Source organism: Tachyglossus aculeatus, chromosome 23, assembly GCF_015852505.1.
Source record: "Tachyglossus aculeatus isolate mTacAcu1 chromosome 23, mTacAcu1.pri, whole genome shotgun sequence".
Classification (NCBI taxonomy): Eukaryota; Metazoa; Chordata; class Mammalia; order Monotremata; family Tachyglossidae; genus Tachyglossus; species Tachyglossus aculeatus.
Genome location: NC_052088.1, coordinates 15584555 through 15596568, shown reverse-complemented (window position 1 = coordinate 15596568; position 12014 = coordinate 15584555). Strand labels below are relative to the sequence as shown.

The 12014-nt window shown below is 54.5% G+C and overlaps 1 protein-coding gene across 1 annotated transcript in view; it reads right to left on the bottom strand.

The window, feature by feature from the left end:
* Positions 1 to 1765: 1765 nt before the first annotated feature.
* MRPS27 (mitochondrial ribosomal protein S27) overlaps positions 1766 to 12014 on the bottom strand; it is a 69575-nt gene continuing 59326 nt past the window's right edge. Inside the window, exons 6-10 of the mRNA XM_038765907.1 lie at positions 9980 to 10095; positions 8173 to 8275; positions 6665 to 6807; positions 4100 to 4273; positions 1766 to 2752 (exon numbers count right to left, since the gene is read on the bottom strand). Of these exons, the coding sequence (XP_038621835.1) occupies positions 2501 to 2752; positions 4100 to 4273; positions 6665 to 6807; positions 8173 to 8275; positions 9980 to 10095 (788 nt within the window). The 3' untranslated portion in view covers positions 1766 to 2500. The remainder of the gene's footprint in view (positions 2753 to 4099; positions 4274 to 6664; positions 6808 to 8172; positions 8276 to 9979; positions 10096 to 12014) is intronic.

Genomic DNA, 12014 nt, shown 5'->3' with positions numbered 1-12014 from the left:
AACTGCAACCCAGCCCGCACACTTCGGTCCTCTAACGCCAACCTACTTTCTGTACTTTTGATCTCGTCTATCTGGTCGCTGACTCCCTTTACCCACATCTTTCCTCAGGCCTGGAACTCCCTCCCTCTTCTTATCTGAAAGTCCACCACTCGTCCCACCTTTAAAACCCTCCTAAAATCACATCTCCTCCAGGACCCTATCACAAACTAAGCCCTCATTTCTGCTATCTTCCCTCCACTCTGCGGTCGCCTAAGCACTTGCCTGTGTGTACCCCTTAAGCCCCAGCACTTATGTACATATCCTTACCCTCTATTTCCCGTCCATAGTTTATTTTAGCGTCGGTCTCCCCTGCAGACTGTGGGGTCCTTATAAGCATGGATTGCGTTTAACAACTTTATGGTACTGTACTCTCCCACGTGCTTAGTACAGTACTCTGCACACAGAGTACTCAATAAATTATACTGACTGATTGCAAGAAGGGTGAGGGGATGGGGAAAGAGACGAGAGGGGAGAAAGAAGAGAGGAGAAAGAAAAGTACCTCGTGGCATATTTTTCTGAAGCAGGGTATTTCCATTTCTGCTTGGCAGCATCACCAGCCTAGCTCTGAGGCGGCTACCAACTAGTGTCCAGACTCCCCTGGCTGCTGTCTGACATTTCACTGCCGCCCCCGGGGGCCCAGAAAGGATGCTGGCTGACTCACCTCCCTGCTGGAGAGCAGGCTAGCACCATCAGGGCCCCAAGTTCTCACACCGAAATGTGGCAACACAGTCTGGTCCGCACACAATGGTACCAGAAGAGCAGGCTGGCAGGTGGACCCTGAAGGGGAGAGGTGAAATAGTCATTCATCATCAAACTGCCCTCTTGGGCTTAAGGACTGGGGTGGGGGGGGGGTCGGCCTTGTTCCTCCTGCCCCTTTCCATCTCCCCCTGCCCCACCTCTTCTCCACTCTGGGATCCCGGGGCAGTTCTGGGAAACTCCAGAGCCGGTAGGCAGATGTTGGTGAGGCAGGAGGGGTCCAGACTTCTGAGGACTCACAAGGAAACCTCCCCTCCTCACCACAGTCGAGACCACCTGCCCCCCTCCCCACAGGTTCCCCCCCAGCTGCCCCAGTGTGACTGGGGGATGGGACCCGAGGGTCTCAGACCTCGGAGTGAGGGCTGAGTGAGGGCCGCACACCTACCTGGCTTCTGGTGGTGATGTCGCCTGTCTGCTGGGGGTGGCACCTGGCTCCAACTGGAGCTGGAGGGGGTGCCCATAGACCGGTACCATCCATAGCACGCGGAGGAAGGTGGGCAGGCTTCTCCAGTGCCAAAAGCAGACAGCAGCGTGGGAAGGGAAGGCAAGCAGTGGGCCTGCCCAGGGCCCAGGGCCGACCCCAGGCTGCTCTACACAGGAGCCAGATGCCCTCCCTTGCCAAGCGGCTCAGGGAGGTCTATGCCCATACCTTTCCCCTTCTTGCCTGAGGCCTTAGGGCAAGTCGCTTCACTTCTCTGGGCCTCGGTTACCTCATCTGCACAATGGGAATTAAAACTGTGAGCTGACAGGTACTGTGTCCAACCTGACTGTCTTGTCCAGTGCCTAGGCAGTGCCCGGCACATACAAAGCGCTTAACAAATACCACTGAAAACAAGAAAAAAGTAACCACAGCAGAGAGTGTGTTAGTGCATGTGTGACTGCATTTAAGCTCACCCAAGGCTGCCCCTATCAGACCCCCAGCCTCCAGGCAAACACAACTGGGCTGCAATAAAGACACAGATGGCTGCAGTGAACCCCAAATCTTTATTGTGGGTGACTCCGCACACGCACACCCTCCTCCACCCCTGGCCCACCTACCCGCTTGGGGTGAGACCCGGGAGTTGGGACGGTGGGAACTAGGGGTGGGTCCACGCCCTGGCTGAGGGGACCGTCACAAAGCAATTTTGGGATCTGATACGGTTTCCCCACTACTTGCTTCTCCTAGGAACCCCGAAACATTCCTGGCGCCCGGCTCCACGTTCCCAGAACACGTTATTGACAGATGGGAGGGGAAGGCAGGGGCCGGAGGGGCCGATTCCATCCCCCACAACTCTTTTCTCCCCCTGCTCACCTGGGTGGCCGAGGCAGCGCTGCGGGCCGACCCGGAGCCTCGGAGGGCCAGTGGGCGTCTCCGATTGAGTGCATCCGACCAGACTACCATAAGGAGTCAAAGTCCACCTTCGGGCTTAGAGTCCGAGTGAGCCATTCTCCTGGCTTTACTGTTAATCCTGCAGCCGCAGGCCGGCCTTGCCCTGCTCAACCCCAGCCAGGGCGTCACTCTGGCCCAAACCCCCAGGCTCCAGGAGCCCAAGGGGAGGGGACTGCTCCTAATGCCCCATATCCCACCGGTCACAACTCCCCAAGCAGGCCCCCACCATTCCACAAGCATCCTATAGGAGGTTTGGGAAGGGGCGGAAGGGCACGGGGGTACTGGGAGGGCGCTGCCCGGCCAGGTTCCTCCCAGAGCCTCCGGGGACGGACCCCGCTAAACCGAGGCCTTGGCCGCTTCCCTGGCGGCCCTCCTGGCCTCCTGCTCTCGGCGTGCGATCTCTTTGCTCTCCGCCTCCCTGCGGATGAGGTGCAGCCGCTCCTGCTCCCACTCCTGCAGCTTCTGCTCGTACCGCACCACGTCCTCGGCCTCGCAAGCCGGAAGCTTCTCCTCGACCAGCCTCGCGGTCAGGGCCAGCAGCCCTTCCGGCTCCACCCGGCCCAGCGACTGCAGCTTCTCCAGCGACGCCTGCCCCACGAAAAACGAAAGGAAAGAAGGGGCTGGACCGGTGCTGGGGACCCGGGAAAAGCCCGAGGCCACGGCTAAGCCATGCCAGCAGCCCTCCAGCCTCAAACACCAAGGTGGTGCTGCCCACACACGCCCACCCACTGCTACCCGGGCAAGCCAGCTGCAGGAAAGAGGCCAGCCAGACACCACTATCGGATCCCCCAGCGGCAAAACTGGTGGCGGCCCCGGGCAGACACTTTTCCCTTTTTAACAAGGGAAGAAGAGGAGCCTTGGGCCTCTCCCGCCCCAGCTGGAACTCATTCCAAGGACTACAGTTTCGCCAAACAGTTCCCAAGAGTCCTTGCAGTGACCCTGCTCCCCCTCCCCGAGTAGCAGCCCCTCAGGGCCACTGGTGGCCTGCTGGTAACCCATAAGTTATACATTTAAGAGCTCAGATATGAGTGCTATTTGAGTCTTGGAGGCCTGGAGCTCCACCAACGCAAACTATTCGTTGGTGTGGTCTCCCAGACAGTGTGGGGGTGGGGTGAGGGGAGGTGCCCATTACAGCTCAGAGAGAAGCATACTGGTGAAGCGAGTGGGGCCGGAGAACACGTCCAGGTCTGGAAATGAGCTCGGAGGCCACACTGGGCCTCTAGATCAACCAATCCGGGTCCCCTATCATCTGACTTTTACACCCCTGGGAGGAACTTTCTGAGAGACCAGTGCTCACACTCTCTCGCTGCCCGATTAGGCCGAGGCAGCGGGACAGAGGAGGAACCTGAGGGGGGCTCCGGGTTTTCTTAGGTGCAGCTGCTAACACTGGGGAGGACTCAAGGAGAACCCTGCAAGCCTAAATGCCTTGCAGAGCAGCTTGCACAAGCCTCCCTAACCATCAGAAGAGGGAGGGGGACAGTGGAGAGGGATGAGATGGATAGGCACATTCTGACAAACTCCCCACACCAAGCCCAGCAGGCCACCAAACCAGTCTAGGCCTCGGACTCCTCATCTGTGGGGAAAATACCCTAAGTTTGTTTGCTGGAACTAAAGGCTCATATCAAAGCTGGGTGGAGTTGGAGAAACAACTTCTACCCGCTGCTTCTCCTCTCCGCTCCATAAGCTGCCCCTCCCTTTTCCTAGTGGCTTTTGCCCCAGTGAATAATGAGACTAAAACATTTGCCCCAGGAGAGGGTGGCATCTGCAGAGTACTTAAATACCCAGAGTTTACATTTCATATCCCAGTCAGCCAAAAGGCAACTTGTGTTTTCTGGCTTTGCCTCTGCAAAGGATGTCATTATCTACTGTAAATTGAGCTGGGCTTTACGTTACTGGGTCCGAATCCCCCGAAGGGGAAGAGGGAAGCCCACTCACTTTGTATCGCTCCAGGTATCCGGGCACCTTGACCAGCTCCATTTCCTCGGGGTCCGGTATCTCCGGGAGTCGTCCCAATCCCTGGGCCTCCTCAGACCCTTGGGCAGGATCGGCGGGGGGCTCGGCGGCTTGGGGAGTGGGGGGAGCCTGCAGCACCGCCTCCAGGACATCCAGCTGGGGGATGGAGAGGGCAGAAGTGAACGCCTGTCCCCTGGGCCCCTTGAGGATACCGAGTTTCGGGAGGGACGGAGGACACGGCAGGACAGGGTGATCTGCATGACTGTAAGCTCCTCAAGGGCAGGGGAGAACCCTTTCCGCAGAGCGTCGAGCAGAGTGCTCTGTGCCCACAGCCTCCCTGCTTCGGCTGAGGGCTGTCACTCACCTCTGAGACTGCTCACCCACTGATCAAACAGAGAGGAGAGACCTAGGGTCCCGGGAACTGAGGGAATATTGGAACCAGCCTCTGCAAAATGCATTCAACTCCTCAGTATAATAATAAATAAATAATAATAATGATGGTATTTTTAAAGTGCTTACTATGTGCCAGGCACTGTAAGAATAATAATAATGATGGCATTTATTAAGTGCTTACTATGTGCAAAGTACTGTTCTAAGCACTGGGGAGGTTACAAGGTGATCAGGTTGTCCCACGGGGGGCTCACGGTCTTAATCCCCATTTTTACAGATGAGGTAACTGAGGCACAGAGAAGTTAAGTGACTTGCCCAAAATCACACAGCTGACACGTGGTGGAGCTGGGATTTGAACCCATGACCTCTGACTCCAGAGCCCGGGCTCTTTCCACTGAGGCCTCAGTAACCTCATCTGTAAAATGGGGATTAAGACTGTGAGCCCCACATGGGACAACCTGATCGCCTTGTATCCCCCCAGGGCTTAGAACAGTGCTTTGCACATAGCAAGCGCTTAACAAATACCATCATTATTGTTGTTATTATTATTATCTCGTCCAAACTCAAATTCCCACTGCACATTACAGAAAGCGGTGGCCTCATTAATAGAGCAGCAGCTGATGGCATTTCAAAACCAGTTTGCAAGCTTAAAGCCCCTGCTCTCTGCTCAGAGCTCCCCAATGCCCACTGCGTCTTCACCTGTGGATCAGCAGCTCTCCAGAGCCCCTCAGAAGCCAACAGAGCGCATAAACCTCTAGACTGCAAGCTGGTTATGGGCAGGGAACGTGTCTGTTGTACTCTCCCAAGCCCTCAGTACAGTGCTCTGCACAGAGTAAGTGCTCCATAAATGCCACTGATTGATAAACATCCAAGAGAGAAGAATTAACATAAGAGAAGCAGCATGGCTCAGTGGAAAGAGCATGGGCTTTGGAGTCAGAGGTCAGGGGTTCGAATCCCAGCTCTGCCAACTGTCAGCTGTGTGACTTTGGGCAAGTCACTTCACTTCTCTGGGCCTCAGTTACCTCATCTGGAAAATGGGGATTAAAACTGTGAGGCCCCCGTGGGACAACCTGATCACACTGTAAGCTCCCCAGTGCTTAGAACAGTGCTTTGCACATAGTAAGTGCTTAACAAATACTACTATTATTATTACTATCCAGCGCTCTGAACAGTGCCCAGCGCTTAGAACAATGTTTTGCACATAGTAAGTGCTTAATAAATGCCATCATTATTATCATTATTATCCAGGCTGGCACACAGGGGGCTCGTTGGCCACTTGGAGTCATAAAACACAGGCCCTTGGATCAGAGAGCAAATTCTGGCACCTGAGCAATCTCCCAAACAGCTAGTCTAAGCCCGCTGAGCCACAGTGGCCGAGGAGGTGCGTTCCCCCGCACTTACCGGTAAACACCATCACTCTTTCCGCCCACCTGTAATTTGGTTTTGGGTCTTCCTCTCCCACTAGACTGTGAACTCCCTGAGGACAGGGACTGTGCCCATCTGCTCTACCGAACCCTCCCAAGGGCTGAGTATGGTGCTCTGCACGTTATGGATAGACGGAATGGTGGATAGACAGATGGACAGACGAATGCACTGTGTGCACCTCCAAACCTCTTACGGCAAAGGGCTCAGGGCCCCTGGGGATGTTGGAGTCTTCTCTGGCTCCCAGAAGACTGAGCCTGATCTTTCCCCTCATACTTGCCGGTCAAGAGGGAGGGGAAGTCTAGCTGGGCCGCCTCAGCCATGGCTATGCGGTCACCCAGGGGACCCTGCTGGGTCAGGAGTGGCTTGGGCTCCACGGGCGGGGTGGGTGGGTGGGGAGATGCTAAGAGGACGCTTCCATGAAGAAGCGATCCGACCGCCCCGTCTCCTCAGCCCTCTGCACTTCCAGGAGACCCGCTCGGATCTCCTCGCCGGCAGCAGTGCCCGACTAGGCTGAAAGCGGTTCTGGAAGCTCGTCCCAAGCCGCTGGCGCCAACTTGATCTGTGCTGGGCTTTCTGCCAGCGATAAACCCCAAACAGAGCACTAGTCCGGGCGGTGGTGGAGGGGGAGGGAGCGCAGCCCTTCTGACACGGAGATAAACAATGGAAACGGGAAAACTCTGCCGCCGTGGCCTCTTCCCTGACCGGCCAACGGGACAGCAGGCCTGAACCTACCGCTTCTTTGCAGAGCTTCACGTCCCCAGGGTGGGCGGCTACCTCCTCCATCACCTGCAGTGCCCGGGCCAGGTATCCCGGGATCCAGATCAGCGGCATGTCCTGGTACACGGCCCGTAGCCCCTGCTGCAGTTCCACCTTCCCTGGGCGGGGGAAAAACACGAAGACCGTGATCCCTTGGGGACATACCCATTTGTAATTTATTTTCACATTTGTCTCCTCCTCTAGAGCGTAAGCCCCTTGTGGCAGGGATCGTTTATAAGAGCTGATCGAGTGACTTAAAGCTGATGGTAAAGAGCTTCTCTTGGGCAGGGAATGTATCTACTGACTCCTCAAGGCACCACCGTAAGTCTAATAAATACAGAATCATCAAATTAGCTCCAGTCCTGCTCCCACCTGGGGCCCACGATCTGGGCAGAACAGGAATCTTTGCCCCACTTCAGCCCACTGCTGGGTAGGGACCGTCTCTATGTGTTGCCAACTTGTACTTCCCAAGTGCTTAGAACAGTGCTCTGCACACAGTAAGCGCTCAATAAATACGATTGATTGATTTACAGATGAGGAAATTGAGGCCCAGAGAGATTAAGCCATTTGCCCAAGATCTCTCAGTAGGCCAAGGCAGTGTGGCAGAGAAGGCAGAGTAACAGCATGGCTCAGTGGAAAGAGCACGGGCTTTGGAGTCAGGGTTTCAAATCCAGGCTCTGCCAATTGTCAGCTGTGTAACTTTGGGCAAGTCACTTAACTTCTCTTTGCCTCAGTTACCTCATCTGCAAAATGAGGATTAAGACTGTGAGTGCCGTGGGACAACCTAATCTTCCTGTAACCTCCCCAGCACTTAGAACAGTGCTTTGCACATAGTAAGCGCTTAATAAATGCCATCATCATCATTATTATTGCTATTATTATTATTGTAGAGAACGGGCCTGGGAGCCAGAAGGAGCTGGGTTCTAATCCCAGCTCTGCCACTTGTCTGCTGCGTGACCTTGGGCAAGTCACTTCACTTCTCTGCGCCTCAATTACCTCATCTGGAAATTGGGGATTAAGACTGTGAGCCCCAGGTGGGACAAGGACTACGTCCAAACTGCTAAGCTTGCAGCTACCACAGTGCTTAGTACAGTGCTTGGCACACAGTAAGCACGTAATAGTAAGTACGTAACAAATACCAATATTAGCTGGGACTAGCTCCTGGGTCTTCCAACTCCCAGTCCCGTGCTTTTTCCCAGCCACGTTGCCTCTACAGGGCAAATGCGGGGGAAATGTTCTTCTTGCTGTCTGCTAGGCCGACAGCAAGCCATGGGAGTGACTGGAGAGCTGGAGAAAAACGTGAGGAGCCACCTGGCTCACCTCCTTTTGATGCCGGGGCATGGGCTGGGCCCTGGAGTGTCTCTCCTGAAGGGGAACCAGGTAAGGATGGGTCCTCTGTAGCATGGGTAGTATGTAGCATGTATGTAGTCTGTAATACGTAGTCTGTAGCATGATCCAGTAGCATGGGTCAGAGGGCCACTTACCCAGCAGGGCGTAGCCGTACAGCCGGGAACTCCAGCCCACCGTGTTCTCCTGCTTCAGGCCAGGGAGCAGCAGGGAGGCACCAAAGTTTCTCTCCTCTTCCCACTGCAAGAGTTAGCACCAGATGAGCGTGTCAGATACTTGTGGCCAGGGAATGTGCCCCGTTTCTGTGGTTCTTTCCCAAATGCGTCGGTAGAATGTACTGCATCCGAGTGGGCACGCAATCAGAGGTGCCAAGGTTTCATTTCGAGTACAAGGATGCTGGCGGACAGAAATTTTAGTAGGGCGGGATGCAGAAGGGGACGAGAAGGCTTCAGAGAGCTAACCGAAAGCCACTACTTTGGCCCTTTCCAGCCCTGGACGGAGACCCTCTGACCTTGTCATTCCCATTTTACAGATGAAGTAATGCGGCACCAAGTGAAGTGACTTGTCCAAGGTCACCCGGCAGACAGGTGGAGGAGCCGGAATCAGAACCCAGGTCCTTCTGACTTCATGCTATGCAGTGTACTACGTAGATACAAGATAATCAGATTGGACCCAGTCCCTGTCCCATATAGAAATCAGTCCAAGCTTGCTCTGAACTGCCTCCCCTGCGCCCATGAGACAGGGCGGAACAGAGGGCCGGTGATGGGTTGTTGCAGACCCCGGTTTCAGCCCGCAGTAGAGAGAGGACGGGGCCGGTGGTGGGAAGCTTAAAGGGAAACTCTCTATCTTCTCGAGGAACAGCTTTGGGGTCAGGACGGTACTTTCTCAGGGTGTGCCCAATAAAGGAAACAAGTCAGACCCACCCTGGGAGAAGGCTTCAGATCCCCCACACTGGACATGAATGTGAAATGGCGATGGGGCTCAGTCTCCATGAACACTCGACTGCTCAGCCTTGACAGAGGAGCCTGCTCAAAATCTGAAACCAATTCGATGGGCATGAGAGCGGGGAAAATGAAGGGCAAACGGGGAGAGTGACTAATACACTGGCCACTGCTGCATGCGGTGCTCTTCTCTTCCTTTGCCAAAAGATCCTGCACGACACTAACTTCTGGCCCTGCACAACCAGGGGGAGGTATGATCTGGCGGGGAGGGGACGGGAGATAAGGGTGGAGGAAAAGACTGCTGAGCACCTGGAGATCCCAGGGGCATCGGCTGAATCTGGAATCGGTCTCACGGTTGCCCGGGGAACGCCTCTTTCCCGGCCTTTCTCGGCTGTGCTTCTCTGAGAGATCCACTCATGGCCAAGTGCGTTTCTCGGCCTTCGGGACCCCGAGCACAAGATGCCACTGCCCACCCATTCAAGCGGCTCGGGACCCGGGACCACCCCGACACGCATTGATCTGCTGGGCCCCCGAGCAGTGATCCCAGCACAAGATCCAAGAGCTGGAAGCCAAGCCCCAGGCGCGAGTGGCCCAGCGGGCCAAGGGCCAGCACATCTGGCTCTTGGCAGGTGAAGCCCAAGAACGCAGCCAGCACCTCACCACGGCCGAGGGAGGGCCGACACCATCTCCCGGATAGGCCCCTTCTTCCAGGGTCTGCCAACTGCTCCCCGCTCCCCGGCCCCTCAGCCCATTTTCCGAGCAAAAGAGGCGCAAACTCAGCGTGCCACGGGGTCACGCACGGTCAGACGCCCGTGAAGCAGCTCTGTCCCTGCCCGTCTCTGGTCTGCCGAGCTGCAGGGGTCCCCGTTCTCTGCCAGCTCCCCGGCCATGGAGAGAGATGCCAGGACACCTAAGCACCCCGGAGGATGCGTCTACCACTCTGTTCTACTGCACTCCCCCAAGCTCAGTAAGCGCTCAATAAACACCACTGACTGACTCTTACCTTAAGCTCCGACCGCTTCGCCAGGCACTTGTACAGGATGTAGAGGGACAGAAGCTGGGTGGACACCACATCGAATTCTTCCTGCTGCATGACTTCAGTAACCACGGCCAAAGCACCTGGGAAGAGAGCGCCGTTGATAGAAATTAGCTGCAGTGTGGCCTGGTTGGGAGAACAGAGGACTCTGATTCGAGTCCCGGATTGGCCAACGCCTGCTGGGTGACCTCGGGAGGGTCATTTAACTTTTCTGGCTCTCGGTGTCTTTCTCTGTTAAAAAAGGGCTCTCCCACCCTCTTAAGACTGGGAGCAGGGACTGGGATTGGGTCTGCAGTCTTTGGATCCAGCAAGTCAGTCAGTCAATCGTATTTATGGGGTACTTATTGTGTGTAGGGCACTGTACTAAGCGCCTGGGAGAGTACAAAATATATGAATATAACAGACACATTCCCTGCCCACAGCGAGTTTACAGTCTAGAGGGTGTTCAATAAAGGCCACTGTATAGGCTGAGGCAGTTTTTAATCTACAACTTCCATGAAAAGCACTTCAGTTCACATGAATTAGCAGCTTTTATTGCTTCCTGGATTTAGCTATCTGTAATGCCCCCCTGCTGCGGCACTCGGGGCTCAGAACGTGCAATATGCAGGCAGGAGGTTCCAGGAAAGTGTTTTGGGTGGCAGCATGAAGCTGATCTTCCTGGGGCTGGACTCTGGTAACAAAGGAGCTTGGGCCTGGGAGTTGGAGGATGTGGATTCGAATCCTGGCTCCGCCACTTGTCTTGCTGTGTGACCTTGGGCCACGTCTGTGCTTCAGTCACCTCATCTGTAAAATGGGGATTGAGACTGCGAGCTCCATGTGGGACATGGACAGTGTCCAACCCTGATTATCTTATATTTACTCCCGCACTTAGTACAGTACCTGGCTTATAGTAAGTGCTTAATAAATACCATTAAAAATAATGAACTCCTCCAATTAAGAGCAGGATTGGGGGAGGCACTGTAGCTCTTTCTACAGGGTCTGCACTGTCTAAAAAGATGATTCTGGATGGAAAACACCAAGGCCAAATTCTGCTGCAAAGGCCCCTCTTGCCGGGGTGAGGAAGGAGGGAGAGGGAAAGGCAGGAGAGAAGCACAGGGATGGGCAGAAAATTGATGGGGGTGAAGCGGAGGGTGGCAATGATGGCTTCTAGACTAGGCAGAAGCGCTCCTATGCCTTATAATCATCTCCATCATCATCATCATCATAATTATGGTATTTGTTAAGCCCTTACTATGTGCCAGTCACTGTACTAAGCGCCTGGGTGGATATAAGCAAATCAGTTTGGACACAGTCCCTGTCCCATGTGGGGCACACCATCTCAATCCCCACTTTAAGGATGAGGTAACTGAGGCACAGAGAAGTGAAATGAAGTGCCCAAGGTCACACAGCAGACAAGTGACAGAGTAGGATTAGAACCCACGATCTTCTGAATCTCAGGCCCGAGCTCTATCCACGAGGCCATGCTCCCAGCAGGCTCCCATCCCAATCCGCCAGGATCCAAAACATGTTAAAAGGGACGCAGGAATATCGTGAGGAGAGGGCTCGGAAGCACAATCTATTCTTCTTCTGGCTCGCTCCTAGCTCATTCTCCCATGGCAAACTCCTGACACAACTGCATCCCACGTTCCTGGCCCCCATGACCCCATAACTAACCTCAGAGCCGACCGAGAGGCTAGTCTTTACCTTTGCTCTTTCCCAGTGGGGTACAGGTTAAGCCATCAATTTGATTATTTTTTCTGCTTAATCATGTGAAAACTTCTGTGATTTCCAGAATGGAGTACTTGCGGCCTGATGCAATTTTGTAAAGGGCAGCATTTAAAGGAATCATATTAATGGTAACTTTAACCACTCAAAATGTGCCCAGGATTTCTAAACAGCCAGCTGCTGATCTTGGTGGGAGGGGCGGGTAGGGTACTTGTAGCTTATTTAAGAAATGCCAAGTACATGAATGAAGAAGGCTTGAAAGTGTCCTTCAGAGTACTGATTGAAGATAAAATCTTTC